This window comes from Mobula birostris, chromosome 23 (genome assembly GCF_030028105.1).
Source record: "Mobula birostris isolate sMobBir1 chromosome 23, sMobBir1.hap1, whole genome shotgun sequence".
In the NCBI taxonomy this organism is placed as follows: Eukaryota; Metazoa; Chordata; class Chondrichthyes; order Myliobatiformes; family Myliobatidae; genus Mobula; species Mobula birostris.
In genome coordinates, this window is record NC_092392.1 from 61,442,257 (window position 1) to 61,459,514 (window position 17,258).

The window sequence follows — 17,258 nt, forward strand, 5'->3', positions numbered from 1 at the left end:
GCTGCAGATTCAGGAGACATTCCCAGTGGTGAAAAAACCATGCTATAGCCAGTTACCTAGTTAACTACATCCTTGTACCTTTCTTTAAGTTGAAGACAGTGGTTTTGGACCAGACGCAATTGCTCTTGAACTTTATCTGGAATTCTACCCAATTTGTCTTTACTACTGCCTTGTAGATCTTGAACAAGACCTCTTGAACACACAACAAACACAAAGTGGTAAATATTTAACACAATGTGTTAACTTCCTTCCATCATTGGCATGTTTAAATTCAAACCTATTCTTCTGAATTCATATACCATGGGTGACATGGTTAAGCTGGTATTTAATGCTCATCCCCAATGTCCAATGGGATTCCCAGTACTAATACCAGGTGAACCAAGATGGCCACTACAGCTGTAAAGATGGAAGCAAAAGGTAACCAATTCTGTTCAGATAAGCTATTAATGTTAAAAGACAAGCAGAAATTAAAATAATTTCAAATTTATTTATTCCACAAAACAATTCAAGACAGAACAATTCATTCCACCTTAAACCAGCTGAAAACTGATTGGAATTAACAAATAATCTGATCATAATTTTTGGCTTAGCATCAAAGTAACTGAGATGATTTATTTTGCATTTTAATCCAAAAAGGTACAAATGCACCAGCAGTCAATTATCAGACAAGGTGGAGATCCTTGGCCACAAGACTAGCGGTGATCGGATGCATGCTGGGTTTGTTTTTCAGAAAGGTATCAATTGCTTGCTGACGGGCCTTCTCAAAGTTGTACAAATCCCTGTAACATTCATTTAATAACAAAGGTAATATTAATTAAACATGTAAACAGAAAAAGTACGGCACTTTAATCTTAACATTTAGTTTCATTCTAGGTTTTATACAAACACTAACAAATACAACACTCATTATATTGAAGGAAAGGTCTACCCCCCCTGACAATAAAATTCAAACTGGGTTTTACAATTGAAGGTTTTCTGACCACTGATAATTGTATTGGGATTAAAAACATTGTGGCCATTGCTGTCAATTCAGCATCAAAAATAAGAGGCGCACACCACATATTCAGATTTATTAGTTAAATAGAAGGAAGACACTTGCATTTCATACCGTGTTTACTTTGATATATCATTAAATTGTAGAAAATAAAACTGAATATTTTTCAATCCCACACAAAAATATTGGTAAATGACCCACTTTGTCAATTTAACTATTTGCATTTGCTGCATAATTATATATTTTTTTAAACATTTAAATCCTCAAGCTTGTATCTCCCCGCTTCCAACCTGCACCCAACAATACCTGAACAGCTGGTCCCAAGTAGTTCACATGGACTATTCTGGCTCCTCTGGCTCCTCTCCCTTTTTGGATTTCAAGGAGCATCATCCCACTTTCATACTTCTATGTAACCCAGACCTCTATCTTCCATAATCATTCCAGTAAATCTCAACTGTTCCCCTTAAGACCACTAAAGCATGGTGGCAAAGACAAGATAACTGAGTTTTAGAAAGATGCATTACTTCCTTGCTCTTACACTCTAAGACCTCTGCTTATGTACAAGAGCACACTTTTTTTTTATTTTCTCCAACAGCTATGGCATTTTTAACCATGCAAGTCCATATTCCTTTACATTTTTATACCCCTTTTAGAAATGTGCCTCTCTCATTTTATCAGAATTGTGACATATCTTGGCATTAAATTTCATAGACCAACCATCCAACTACTGACATCATACTGACAATACCTCTGCAAAGTCTTTGACTATCCTGACAATTCACTGGGCCTGCAGATTTTGCCAGAATCATCTGGATATTCAGAAATTATGCTCCATACACAATCAGTGATCCTTGAGGAACTTCTCTCCAGCCGGAAAAAGAACCTTCACTACTGTACCACAAATTTAAATGCAGTAATACGACCAAAGATGTATATACCTACTAATTAAGCATATATTAAAAATTTACACAGCAACTAATTGTCAAACTAAAAGTACCTGTAAAGGGGACGAGTGAACTTCATTCTGCCTTGCACAGTAACCATTTCCAAAGCAAGAGGAATGGCCTTCTCCCACTGACTCCGGAGGCATAATCGCAGCCACCTTGCATTGAAAAAAGAATGTTTTCAAAACAATTCCAGTAATTACTAAAAACATCATTCAGTTTAAACAGCAAAATGACATGATGCTGTTATGGGGAGATGGCATGTATAAGATCTAGGCAGTTCAGCTCAGATCAGATAGTCTGCTCTTGTGGTGTAAATTCAAGGGTCTAATCTTGATGAATCAATTTAATTCAATTCAGACCTTATTTTGTGTAATATAAATTACAAAACAATGCAGATTCAATGTTTACACTTCTCATCTAGGCCATTTTCCTCTGTTTAAGTTATTGTACAAATACTGTGGCCACATTAGGTCTGATGACAAGAATTTAGTAGCAAGTGACTTCCTAAAGCCTTTCCATTTTTGATGAAACACAAGTCAGGAATGTAACTGGATAATACATCTTGCTTGAATGCATGTACAGTGGCATGCAAAAGTTTGGGCACCCCGGTCAAAATTTGTTACTGTGAATAGCCAAACAAGTAAAAAAAAAACCCGATTTCCAAAAGGCACAAAGTTAAAGATGACACATTTCTTTAATATTTTAAGCAAGATTACTTTTTTTAATTTCCATCTTTTACAGTTTCAAAATAATAAGAAAGGAAAAGGGCCTGAAGCATAAGTTTGGGCACCCTTAGTAACACCCCCTTTGGCGAGTATCACAGCTTGTAAACTTTCTGTAGCCAGCTAAGAGTCTTTCAATTCTTGTTTGGGGGATTTTCACCAATTCTTCCTTGCAAAAGGCTTCTAGTTCTGTGAGATTCTTGGGCTGTCTTGCATGCACTGCTCTTTTGAGGTCTATCCACAGATTTTTGATGATGTTTAGGTTAGGGGACTATGAGGGCCATGGCAAAACCTTCAGCTTGCACCTCTTGATGGATTTTGAGTTGTGTTTAGGATCATTATACTGCTGTAGAAGCCATTCTCTTTTCATCTTAAGCTCTTTTTTTTCCTTTACAGATGTTGTGATGTTTGCTTCCAGAACTTGCTAGTATTTAATTGAATTCATTCTTCCCTCTACCAGTGAAGTGTTCCCCGTGCCACTGGCTGCAACACAAACCCAAAGCATGATCGATCCACCCCCGTGCCTAACAGTTGGAGAGGTGTTCTTTTCATGAAATTCTGCACCCTTTTTTCTCCAAACATACCTTTGCTCATTGCGGCCAAAAAGTTCTATTTTAACTTCATCAGTCCACAGGACTGGTTTCCAAAATGCATCAGGCTTGTTTAGGTGTTCCCTTGCAAACTTCTGACGCTGAATTTTGTGGTGAGGACGCAGGAAAGGTTTTCTTCTGATGACTCTTCCATGAAAGTCATATTTGTGTAGGTGTTGCTGCACAACAGAACAGTGCACCACCACTCCAGAGTCTGCTAAATCTTCATGAAGGTGTTTTGCAGTCAAACGGAGGTTTTGATTTGCCTTTCTAGCAATCCTACAAGCAGATCTTTTGGAAAGTTTTCTTGGTCTTCCAACTTGACCTCCACCATTCCTGTTAACTGCCATTTCTTAATTACATTACGAATTGAGGAAACGGCTACCTGAAAACACACTACTATCTACTTACATTGACTTCTCAAACTTCCGCTAATGCCCCACCTCCCCCTCATACAACATCCGTTATTTATTTATATACACACATTTTTTCTCTCTCTCCTTTTTCTCCCTCTGTCCCTCTCACTATACCCCTTGGCCATCCTCTGGACTTCCCCCCTTCCCCTTTTCTTTCTCCCTCGGCCTCCTGTCCCATGATTCTCTCATATCCCTTTTGCCAATCAACTGTCCAGCTCATGGCTCCATCACTCCCCCTCCTGTCTTCTCCTATCATTTCAGATCTCCCCCTCCCACTTTCAAATCTCTTACTAGCTCTTCTTTCAGTTAGTCCTGATGAAGGGTCTCGGCCCGAAATGTCGACTGTACCTCTTCCTAGAGATGCTGTCTGGCCTGCTGCGTTCACCAGCAACTTTTATGTGTGTTGCTTTTACTATCCTTTATGTTCTTGGCTAGCTTACCTTCGTACCTCATCTTATCTCCCCGTATTGCCTTTTCAGTTATCTTCTGTTGCTCCTTAAAAGTCTCCCAATCCTCTGGCTTCCCGCTCATCCTTGCTATGTTATACTTCCTCTTATTTTTATACTGTCCTTGACATCCCTTGTCATCCACAGTCACCCCTTACTCCCCTTAGAATCTTTCTTCCTCTTTGGAATGAACTGATCCTGCACCTTCTGTATTATTCCCAGAAATATCTGCCATTGTTGTTCCACTGTCATCCCTGCTGGGGTATCTTTCCAGTCAACTTTGGCCAGCTGCTACCTCATGGGTCCATAGTCCCCTTTGTTCAACTGTAATACTGACACTTCCGATTCTCCCTTCTCCCTCTCAATTAAAACTTATCATATTATGGTCACTACCTCCTAATGGCTCCTTTACCTTGAGTTCCCTTATCAAATCTGGCTCATTACGCAACACTAAATCCAGAATTGCCTTCTCCCTGGTAGGCTCTAATACAAGCTGCTCTAAGAATCCATCTCTGAGGCTCTCCACAAACTCCCTTTCTTAGGGTCCAGTACCAACCTGATTTTCCCAGTCTACTCACATGTTGAAATCCCCCCATAACAACCGTAGTATTACCTTTGTGACATGCCAATTTTAACTCTTGATTTAACTTGCACCCTATATCCAGGCTACTGTTGGGGGCCTGTAGATAACTCCCATTAGGGTCTTTTTGCCCTTACAGTTTCTCAGTTCTATCCATACTGACTCTACATCTCCTGATTCTATGTCCCCCTTGCAAGTGACTGAATTTCATTCCTCACCAACAGAGCCACCCCACCCCCTCTGCCAACCCGTCTGTCCTTTCGATAGGATGTATATCCCTGAATATTAATTTCCCAGCCCTGGTCCTCTTGCAGCCATGTCTCTGTTATTCCCACAACATCATACTTGCCAACTGAGCCTCAAGCCCATCCACTTTATTTCTTATACTCCGTGCATTCATATATAATACTTTTAATCCATTTAAAGTAATACTTTTACTCCCCTCACCTTTCACATTGATTCCTATTGCACTTGGCCATACTCTCTGATCCCTTCTTGAGCTTTCTGCCCCATTAATTCTGTTGTCTTTCTTAACTTTTCTTATTTCCCCCTTTCCCTTTCACTGCATCCTTATATTTCCAGTTTGTCTCCCGCCCAACTACTTAGTTTAAACACACCCGTGTACCAGTGGCAAATCTGCCTGCCAGAACGCTGGTCCCCGTCTGTTAAGATGCAACCCGTCCCTTCTGTACAATTCATCCTCACCCTAAAACAGATTCCAGTGGTCCAAGAATCTAAATCCCTGCCTCCCGCACCAGCTCCTCAGCCACCACACATTCAGATCCCTTATCTCCCTGTTCATGTCCTCTCCAGCACAAGGAACTGGAAGCAAACCGGAGATAACCACCCTGGAGGTCCTGCTTTTTGACTTTCTTCCAAGTTCTCTGAAGTCACGCTGCAGAATTTCTTTCCTCTTCCTCCCGACATCATTTGTGCCGACATGCACCACCACTTCCGGCTGTTCACCTTCACCCTTAAAGATGCCCTGCAATCGGTCTGTGACATCCTGGATCCTGGCACCAGGGAGGCACCACACCATCCTTAAATCCCGCCTGTTGCAGTAGAAACCCCTTTCTGTACTTCTTACTACAGAGTCCTCTACTACCACGGCTCTGCCCGACTTCTGTCTCCTCGGCTTTGTTTCAGCGCCAATTTTTGACTCGCAGACCTGTCCGCCTCTCAGACTGGCAGTGTCTTCTGTCCCGACAGCTTCCAAGACAGTGAACCTGTTTTCAAGCGGTACCTCCCCCAGGGTCTCCTGTACTCCAAGCATCCATCCCTTCCTCATCGTCGTCCCCCTTCTCTCTTCCGGTATCTTCGGTGTAACGACGTTGCTATAGGTCCTGTCCAGAAAACTCTCGGTTTCCTGGATGAACCTGAGGTCATCCAGTTGCTTCTCCAGTGGCTCAACACGGTCCTTCAGGAGCTGAACCTGGACACACTTTCCACATTTGTAGCAGCCAGAGGCACCATCAACGTCCCTGACCTCCCACACCATGCAAGCAGCACACTGAATCAGTTGACCTGTCATTTCCTCACCACTTCTCACCCTCTCCAACTGTGGCGAAGTCTCCTCCCGCAGCCTCCTCGCCGAAGACTCTCGAGACAAAGACTCGCACTTTTCTCACAAGGCACTTCCCTCTACAAGGCCGCTCCCAGACAGGCCGCTCCCCTAGAGCAAACCTTGATTATATTGGCTGATATTCTGACAAATTCGTTTCACTTGTCACATCTCGGCCGACCTCGAACGTTTGTGCTGCTGGATGGTCCCGACCGGTTTTTAAATCAACCGCTTCTTCTCAGCCAATCCCCTCACTCACTCCTTCACTTGGCGCACCTTGGCCGACCAAACTATCCATGTCAAAAAATGGTGTTGGGTAAACTGATGGGACTGAAGGTGATAAATCCCCAGGGCCTGATGGTCTGCATCCCAGGGTACTTAAGGAGTTGGCTCTAGAAATCGTGGACGCATTGGTAATCATTTTCCAATGTTCTATAGATTCAAGATCAGTTCATGTGGATTGGAGGGTAGCTAATGTTATCCCACTTTTTAAGAAAGGAGGGAGAGAGAAAACAGGCAATTTTTCGGGTGCCCAAACTTTTGCATGGTGCTCCTTTCCTTTTTTTCCCCCACACTAAAATTGTACAAAACAAAAATAATACACTAATCTTGCTTAAAATGTTGAAAAGAATGTTTCATCTTTAACTTTATGACTTTTGGAGATCAGTTCATCTTCTACTCACTTAACTATTCACAGTAACAGAAATTTTGACCAGGGTGCCCAAACTTCTGCATGCCACTGTAACTCCACCAGAACTACCCATGTGACAAGACACTTACAACTGTAAGATGCAATGTAGCAACTTAAAGCTTCAGCACGTCCCAAAATTTCAACCTTGACCACTTAGTGCCTGCTGCCTTTGTTCAACAATTACCTGCAAGTTCCCCTTCAAAACTTACATTATGTTAACTTAGAAATATATTACTATTACTTCATATCCACTGTTCAAATCCTAGAGGTCCTTTCCCAACTCTACAATTACCTGCAGAACAAAGACAGTGGTGTCATGGGTAGCAATTCATGGCATCTTTAATGGCAAATAGGGTTGAGTATTCATTATCGGCCTTACCAGTTGGACCCAAATCCTGTTAATGTAAAACATTTTTTGCTGAACCCATTGCCAGAATCTGCTTATATTAAACACTTAGAGTGTTCTCTGTTCATCGTGCCCTTTCATCTGAAAGAATTGTCTCCAGCAAGAATGCCTGTCCTGGTGTCCTCATTAATGGGTACTTTGTTCAACTGATCATTCATGTGGGGTTGTGAAATCAAGATGGACAGCTGTTTGGGCACACAAATACTGGAAAAAGTTGTTTTTCCCCAAACATGAATCTAACAGAACAATAATATAGTGGAAACCAATTGGTTTCCCACTTTCATCCCAAAATCATTCAAGGTTGGATTACCTTGACAATACAAATATGTCAGGATGCTGATTATTGACTATAGCTAAGCATTTAACACTACACTCCTAGAGCCCTGATCAAAAAGCTACAGAACCTAGGCCTCTGTACCTCCCTCTGCAACAGAATCCTTAGCTTCCTAACTGGAAGACCACAATCTGTACAGATTGGAAATAACATCTCTACCTTGCTGACAATTAACACTGGCACTCCACAGTGATGTGTGCTTTGCCCACTGCTCTACTCTCTCTACATCCATAACTGTGTGGCAAGGCAGAACTCAAACAGCATCTACAAATTTGTTGATGATACAACCACTGTTGGCAGAATCTCAGTTGGTGATGAGAGGGCGTACAGGAGTAAGATATACCAGCTAGTGGAGTGGTGTCGCAGCAACAACCTCACACTCAACATCAGCAAGACCAAAGAGCTGATTGTGGACTCCAGGAAGGGTAAGATGAGGGAACACAAATCAATCCTCAGAGGGATCAGAAGTGGAGGGAGTCAGCAATTTCAAGTTCTTGGATGTCAATACCCATGAGGACTTAACCTGGTTGCAACATATTGATGCAGTTATAAGGAAGGCAAGATAGCAACTACATTTATGATTAATTATGATTATGAGGACACGCAGTCCCCTTTTATTGTCATTTAGTAATGCATGCATTAAGAAATGATAAAAATGTTTTTCCAGAATATCACAAAAAACACATTACAAACCGACTTAAAAACTAACAAAAACCAGATAATTATAACATATAGTCACAACAGTGCAAAGCAATACCGTAATTTGATAAGAACAGACCATGGCACAGTAAAAGTCAGAGCCTCTCGAAAGTCCCATCATCTCACTCAGACAGTAAACCTCCAGCGTCGCCAACTTGCCGATGCAGCATCCCTGAAGCATCCGAGCGCAGTCCGACTCCGAGTCTGTCCAAAAAATTCCGAGCCTCCGACCACCTATTCGACACCGAGTACGATCTCTGCCGAGCGTTTGACCCCGGCCCCGGCAACAGGCGATAAGCAAAGCCAAGGATTTGGGGCCTATGTCTCAAGAGATTCTCGATCGCACAGTAGCAGCAAAGCAGGCATTTCAGAAGCTACTCCAGATGTTCCTCTGTGCTTTCACGGCTGTCCCCATCAAATCCGGATTGATGCATGGTCCCTAGTTACACATATCGATATTCATTTGGAACGGCCGCGCGCGCTGCGTCACGTCGCCATCTTCTCCTCCCTCCTCTCATTAGGAATTTGAGGTTTGGTTTGTCAATTAAAACACTCTGAAACTTCTACTAACGTACCACAGAGAGCAGTCTGACTGGCTGCACGGCCTGGAATTGGGGGGGGGGGGGGTGCGCTACTGCACACGATACAAAAAAAAGTTGCAGAAGCTTGTAAAATTAGTCAGCTCTAACATGGGTACCAGCCTCCTCAGTATCCAAGACATCTTCAAGGAAGGCAGCATCCATCATTCAGGATCCCCACCACCAGGGACATAACCTCTTCACACTGTTACCAAAGGGAAGGAGCCTGAAGGCACATACTCAGATTCAGGAACAGTTTCTTCTCCTTGGCCACCCAATTTCTAAATGGACATCGAGGAGGAGGAGAAGATGGCGGCACAACGCAGCTCGCAGCAGCCACTCCGGTGGTGATGTCTGTTATCTGTCAAGTAGGGTGCCATGTTGGAGACAGATGTGAGAGCATGAAGGATCATCTGGTGAAACTTTTGAAACGCCTTCTTCACTGCTGCTGCTACTGTGTGATCCAGAATCTCTGGAGAAGGCCCCGAATCCTCGGCTTTGCTCGTTGCTTGGCGGCCAGGGCGGGCTCGAAGTGCCCGGCAGAGATGGTGCTCGATGTCGGAGGGCTGGTCGGAGGCTCGAAGTTTTCGGACGGACTCAGAGTCGGCTGTGGTTGGGAGCTTCCAATGCATCAGCAGTTGTCAGCGCCTGGAGGTTTATGGCAGGGAGAGTTTCTCCCTTTTGCCACCTGCCATCGGGACTATCGGGAGTCGATCGGAACTTCGAGACCTTTTTTTTTTAAACCGTGTCCATGGTCTGCTCTTTATCAAATTGTGGTATTGCACTGCACTGCTGTAACTATATAATTATGTGGTCTTGCCAGTGTTAGTCTTTGGTTTGTCCCGTTTTTTTTGTTATATCACTCTGGAGGAACATTGTATCATTTCTTAATGCATGCATTTCTAAATGTCAATAAATGAGGACTGAGTGTCCTCATAATCTAATCTAACCCATGAACACCACCTCACTACTTTTTTTATTTGTTATTTTGCACTTATTTTAACTATTTAATAGACATATATAAACTTAATGTAACTCAGTTTTTCTTCTCTGTAGACATTTATCATCTATTTTATTGTACTACTGCCATAAAGTTAACAAATTTCACGACTTATGCTGGTGATATTAAATCTGATTCTGAAGATGTTCAGTGAATTTTACCTGAATTTTATCTCTGCATTTTTGACATCATCAAATTTGTACACTTCTTGCATTCTTTTCACACTGTTGAGTCGCAATGGAGGCTAAACCCAAACAGAAATATATTTACTGGAAAGAATTTGTATTAACATTAAGTGAACATTCTCACACGCTTTCAATGCCATTCTAATTCATTATGAACTGCCACTTTAAAAGCATTTTACATAATTTCTGAATTATTTTGTAACATTCTACAATTAATTTTATAGTATTAAACAGTTTACCATTTTAATGGAAGGTACAAGATGTTAATCTTCATTTTGGGTGCAATTATTTACTCCATTTAATAATCTAAACCTTAAAAGTTGTGTTGAATTTAAAATTGCTGTACAAAGGGTACATTCATAAAAGTGAAGTTCAGAAAAGCAGAAGTTTCAACATTATTTGCAGGAGTCAAAGGGGAGAAAACACTATTAAAACATTACACTTCTTTCCACCTTTAGATCTGTCCTTTTGAATAAATTGTTCAAACATAGAATCTCAGGAGGCTGAAAAGTGAAATGCTTTGGGGTTCCCATGTAAAATATCTGAGCATGTCTCATTACATTAAAGACACCTATATATTGTAAGTTGTGTGTGGATTTAGCTCTAATCACACATTTTAAAAACAATTTTCAAGATTAAGGAATCTGTAAATTTATGAACACCTTTGCATGACTCAGTGGTGCAAACAGATAGTGTAGATGTCCTACAGCTCCAATGATCCAGTTTTCTTTCTATCCCCTGCAGCTCTTTTTCTGGAGTTTGCACATTCGCCCCATAACCATGGGTGATTCCACTGGGTGCTCAGATTTCCTCCCACATCCCAATGATAGCTGCTTATTAAGTGAATTAGCTACTATTTTTTTGCCATAGTATTTGTGAGCTGTGATAGGAAATTGGAAGAGGAGTTATTAATAGAATAAGAGAACAAGGTTTCAAGGAATAAGTGGGAAAACAGGAATGATGGAATTGTTTGGCCAAATGGTCGCTTCTACTTAAAAAAAAAAAAAAAAAAAAAATTGCTATTTCTACTGCAATAAGTCAACTCAAGAAGCAATGTTTCCATCATCCTGGATGAATGCCCTTAGAATGTCTTAGATTATTTTCTTACCTTCTGTAGTAAGAGAGAAAGAAACTCTATTTTTTGGTGTGATGACATATCTTTCAGATCCACTTCACTAAAGCACCCCAGCTCAGAATCAGATGCCTGCAATTTATTTAACTTATTTTTGTCAAAATAATCTCCACATTCACTTATAAACGTACAGATACTACCAGAAGATTATCTTACAAAAGATAAAAATAACAGATTCAGAAAACTCTTTAAAATACCAAGCTAAAAGATATAGATTTAGTTTAGCAAGTACGTTATTGAAAGTAGTAAAATAAAAACCAATTTAATGCTCTGATGCAACAAATTAGCACCAAATTCCGATTAAGCTACATTACACTTCATCATTTGGAGTTGACGGCATCTGAATGAACCATCCTGGATTTCAGTGCATTAAAAGGGATAGAGAGGGCGGAAAAAGGGGAAGAGGGGTGGCATTACTGGTCAGGGATACTATTACAGCTACAGAAAGGGTGGGTAATGTAGCAAAATCCTCTTTTGAGTCAATATGGGTGGAAGTCAGGAACTGGAAGGGAGCAGTTACTCTATTGGGGGTATTCTATAGGCCCCCTGGTAGCAGCAGAGATACAGAGGAGCAGATTGGGAGGCAGATTTTGGAAAGGTGCAAAAATAACAGGGTTGTTATCATGGGTGACTTTAACTTCCCTAATATTGATTGGCACCTGATTAGTTCCAAGGGTTTAGATGGGGCAGAGTTTGTTAAGTGTGTCCAGGAGGGATTCCTGTCACAGTATGTGGACAGGCCGACCAAGGGGAATGCCATGCTAGATCTAGTACTAGGTAATGAACCGGGTCAGGTCACAGATCTCTCAGTGGGTGAGCATCTGGGGGACAGTGACCACCGCTCCCTGGCCTTTAGCATTATCATGGAAAAGGATAGAATCAGAGAGGACAGGAAAATTTTTAATTGGGGAAAGGCAAATTATGAGGTTATAAGGCTAGAACTTGCGGGTGTGAATTGGGATGATGTTTTTGCAGGGAAATGTACTATGGACATGTGGTCGATGTTTAGAGATCTCTTGCGGGATGTAAGGGATAAATTTGTCCCGGTGAGGAAGATAAAGAATGGTAGGGTGAAGGAACCATGGGTGACAAGTGAGGTGGAAAATCTAGTCAGGTGGAAGAAGGCAGCATACATGAGGTTTAGGAAGCAGGGATCAGATGGGTCTATTGAGGAATATAGGGAAGCAAGGAAGGAGCTTAAGAAGGGGCTAGGAAGAACAAGAAAGGGGCATGAGAAGGCCTTGGCGAGTAGGGTAAAGGAAAACTCCAAGGCATTCTTCAATTATGTGAAGAAAAAAAGGATGACAGGAGTGAAGGTAGGACCGATTAGTGATAAAGGTGGGAAGATGTGCCTGAAGGCCGTGGAAGTGAACAAGGTCCTCAATGAATATTTCTCTTCGGTATTCACCAATGAGAGGGAACTTGATGATGGTGAGGACAATATGAGTGAGGTTGATGTTCTGGAGCATGTTGATATTAAGGGAGAGAAAGTGTTGGAGTTGTTAAAATACATTAGGACAGATAAGTCCCCGGGGCCTGACGGATTATTCCCCAGGCTGCTCCACGAGGCCAGAGAAGAGATTGCTGAGCCTCTGGCTAGGATCTTTATGTCCTCGTTGTCCACGGGAATGGTACTGGAGGATTGGAGGGAGGCAAATGTTGTTCCCTTGTTCAAAAAAGGTAGTAGGGATAGTCCAGGTATTATAGACCAGTGAGCCTTACGTCTGTGGTGGGAAAGCTGTTGGAAAAGATTCTTAGAGATAGGATCTATAGGCATTTAGAGAATCATGGTCTGATCAGGGACAGTCAGCATGGCTTTGTGAAGGTGACCAGGCATATAGATGAGGGTAGTGCAGTGGATGTGATCTATATGGATTTCGGTAAGGCATTTGACAAGGTTCCACACGGTAGGCTTATTTAGAAGGTTAGAAGGCATGGGATCCAGGGAAGTTTGGCCAGGTGGATTCAGAATTGGCTTGCCTGCAGAAGGCAGAGGGTGGTGGTGGAGGGAGTACATTCGGATTGGAGGATTGTGACTAGTGGTGTCCCACAAGGATCTGTTCTGGGACCTCTACTTTTCGTGATTTTTATTAACGACCTGGATGTGGGGGTAGAAGGGTGGGTTGGCAAGTTTGCAGATGACACAAAGGTTGGTGGTGTTGTAGATAGTGCAGAGGATTGTCAAAGATTGCAGAGAGACATTGATAGGATGCAGAAGTGGGCTGAGAAGTGGCAGATGGAGTTCAACCCGGAGAAGTGTGAGGTGGTACACTTTGGAAGGACAAACTCCAAGGCAGAGTACAAAGTAAATGGCAGGATACTTGGTAGTGTGGAGGAGCAGAGGGATCTCGGGGTACATGTCCACAGATCTCTGAAAGTTGCCTCACAGGTGGATAGGGTAGTTAAGAAAGCTTATGGGGTGTTAGCTTTCATAAGTCGAGGGATAGAGTTTAAGAGTCGTGATGTAATGATGCAGCTCTATAAAACTCTGGTTAGGCCACACTTGGAGTACTGTGTCCAGTTCTGGTCACCTCACTATAGGAAGGATGTGGAAGCATTGGAAAGGGTACAGAGGAGATTTACCAGGATGCTGCCTGGTTTAGAGAGTATGCATTATGATCAGAGATTAAGGGAGCTAGGGCTTTACTCTTTGGAGAGGAGGAGGATGAGAGGAGACATGATAGAGGTGTACAAGATAATAAGAGGAATACATAGAGTGGATAGCCAGCACCGCTTCCCCAGGGCACCACTGCTCAATACAAGAGGACATGGCTTTAAGGTAAGGGGTGGGAAATTCAAGGGGGATGTTAGAGGAAGGTTTTTCACTCAGAGAGTGGTTGGTGCGTGGAATGCACTGCCTGAGTCAGTGGTGGAGGCAGATACACTAGTGAAGTTTAAGAGATTACTAGACAGGTATATGGAGGAATCTAAGGTGGGGGATTATATAGGAGGCAGGGTTTGAAGGTTGGCACAACACTGTGGGCTGAAGGGCCTGTACTGTGCTGTACTATTCTATGTTTCATCATTTCAATGCATTGCTTGAGTAAAAAATTATTTTTGGATTCTTATGGATTGCCTGCCAAAGTAAATAAGGACATGATCGGTCACCATCTTCAACGTAATTAAAACTATAGGATTTTTTTTAAAGAAAGCTAACTTCTTAGTGAGGATTGGACTCAAAGTTAGGTTTTTAATTTGTTCAAGTTTATATTTAGGTTCTCAATGAAATAAAAGTACACTTGCTGGGAATTGTCTAATATGATCAGATGATCAAAACTGCACAGGCAACACTACTCCATTGTGACAGGTTTAACAAGGTGCACAATCAGATTTGAAGTCCAGAAAGTATGGAAATATACAGATCTGAAGCACTGATGGCTTAAGTTATTAAAGCAAAAAGTGCAGAAAACAATGAGTAGCAACAATGGAAAGAGTCAACATTATCAGAACAAGGACACAACAGCAAAGCCAGTAGAACTAATGCCTCTCAACACGGGAGACGTGAACTCAATCCTAATTACAGGATGCTCGTGTGGAGCTTTCATCTTCTCCCTATGACCACATGGGTTCTGGTTTCCTCCCATGTCCCACAGTCACATGGGTTGGCAAGTTAACTGGCCACTGTAAACTGCCCCTAGAGTGTAGAATCTGAGGGAAGGTGATGAGCATGCTGGAAGAATAAAAATAGCAGGATATATATTGGACTGAAGTAAACAGACATGGCCAAAGGACTTCTTTCCATGCTGTACATTTCCGTGTCAATGAAGTGTCTCTGGCATTTTCTGTATTATTTTCAGATTTTCTAGTATCTGCAGTTTTTAAATTTTCATTTCAGATAGTCTAGGTGCTTCCTTAATCATTGACCATACATTTCAGTTTATAACTTGGGGGACGACAGCTTCCTATTTTTAGAATTTGTGGTTTCTTTTCACAGGATAGATCAATTTTACTCACTGCGATCCATCGTTTACAAAGACATAGGCTTTGGGGAAAGGCAAATTATGAGGTTATAAGGCTAGAACTTGCGGGTGTGAATTGGGATGATGTTTTTGCAGGGAAATGTACTATGGACATGTGGTCGATGTTTAGAGATCTCTTGCGGGATGTAAGGGATAAATTTGTCCCGGTGAGGAAGATAAAGAATGGTAGGGTGAAGGAACCATGGGTGACAAGTGAGGTGGAAAATCTAGTCAGGTGGAAGAAGGCAGCATACATGAGGTTTAGGAAGCAGGGATCAGATGGGTCTATTGAGGAATATAGGGAAGCAAGGAAGGAGCTTAAGAAGGGGCTAGGAAGAACAAGAAAGGGGCATGAGAAGGCCTTGGCGAGTAGGGTAAAGGAAAACTCCAAGGCATTCTTCAATTATGTGAAGAAAAAAAGGATGACAGGAGTGAAGGTAGGACCGATTAGTGATAAAGGTGGGAAGATGTGCCTGAAGGCTGTGGAAGTGAACAAGGTCCTCAATGAATATTTCTCTTCGGTATTCACCAATGAGAGGGAACTTGATGATGGTGAGGACAATATGAGTGAGGTTGATGTTCTGGAGCATGTTGATATTAAGGGAGAGAAAGTGTTGGAGTTGTTAAAATACATTAGGACAGATAAGTCCCCGGGGCCTGACGGATTATTCCCCAGGCTGCTCCACGAGGCCAGAGAAGAGATTGCTGAGCCTCTGGCTAGGATCTTTATGTCCTCGTTGTCCACGGGAATGGTACTGGAGGATTGGAGGGAGGCAAATGTTGTTCCCTTGTTCAAAAAAGGTAGTAGGGATAGTCCAGGTATTATAGACCAGTGAGCCTTACGTCTGTGGTGGGAAAGCTGTTGGAAAAGATTCTTAGAGATAGGATCTATAGGCATTTAGAGAATCATGGTCTGATCAGGGACAGTCAGCATGGCTTTGTGAAGGTGACCAGGCATATAGATGAGGGTAGTGCAGTGGATGTGATCTATATGGATTTCGGTAAGGCATTTGACAAGGTTCCACACGGTAGGCTTATTTAGAAGGTTAGAAGGCATGGGATCCAGGGAAGTTTGGCCAGGTGGATTCAGAATTGGCTTGCCTGCAGAAGGCAGAGGGTGGTGGTGGAGGGAGTACATTCGGATTGGAGGATTGTGACTAGTGGTGTCCCACAAGGATCTGTTCTGGGACCTCTACTTTTCGTGATTTTTATTAACGACCTGGATGTGGGGGTAGAAGGGTGGGTTGGCAAGTTTGCAGATGACACAAAGGTTGGTGGTGTTGTAGATAGTGCAGAGGATTGTCAAAGATTGCAGAGAGACATTGATAGGATGCAGAAGTGGGCTGAGAAGTGGCAGATGGAGTTCAACCCGGAGAAGTGTGAGGTGGTACACTTTGGAAGGACAAACTCCAAGGCAGAGTACAAAGTAAATGGCAGGATACTTGGTAGTGTGGAGGAGCAGAGGGATCTCGGGGTACATGTCCACAGATCTCTGAAAGTTGCCTCACAGGTGGATAGGGTAGTTAAGAAAGCTTATGGGGTGTTAGCTTTCATAAGTCGAGGGATAGAGTTTAAGAGTCGTGATGTAATGATGCAGCTCTATAAAACTCTGGTTAGGCCACACTTGGAGTACTGTGTCCAGTTCTGGTCACCTCACTATAGGAAGGATGTGGAAGCATTGGAAAGGGTACAGAGGAGATTTACCAGGATGCTGCCTGGTTTAGAGAGTATGCATTATGATCAGAGATTAAGGGAGCTAGGGCTTTACTCTTTGGAGAGGAGGAGGATGAGAGGAGACATGATAGAGGTGTACAAGATAATAAGAGGAATACATAGAGTGGATAGCCAGCACCGCTTCCCCAGGGCACCACTGCTCAATACAAGAGGACATGGCTTTAAGGTAAGGGGTGGGAAATTCAAGGGGGATGTTAGAGGAAGGTTTTTCACTCAGAGAGTGGTTGGTGCGTGGAATGCACTGCCTGAGTCAGTGGTGGAGGCAGATACACTAGTGAAGTTTA

The 17,258-nt window shown here is 42.5% G+C and overlaps 1 protein-coding gene across 1 annotated transcript in view; it reads right to left on the reverse strand.

Annotated features, from left to right (window-relative positions):
* Positions 1 to 498: 498 nt before the first annotated feature.
* The window catches only part of lta4h (leukotriene A4 hydrolase), a 94,778-nt gene continuing 78,018 nt past the window's right edge, over positions 499 to 17,258 (reverse strand). Inside the window, exons 16-19 of the mRNA XM_072241372.1 lie at positions 11,258 to 11,353; positions 10,126 to 10,208; positions 1,992 to 2,096; positions 499 to 779 (exon numbers count right to left, since the gene is read on the reverse strand). Coding sequence (XP_072097473.1) covers positions 662 to 779; positions 1,992 to 2,096; positions 10,126 to 10,208; positions 11,258 to 11,353 — 402 coding nt within the window. The 3' untranslated portion in view covers positions 499 to 661. The remainder of the gene's footprint in view (positions 780 to 1,991; positions 2,097 to 10,125; positions 10,209 to 11,257; positions 11,354 to 17,258) is intronic.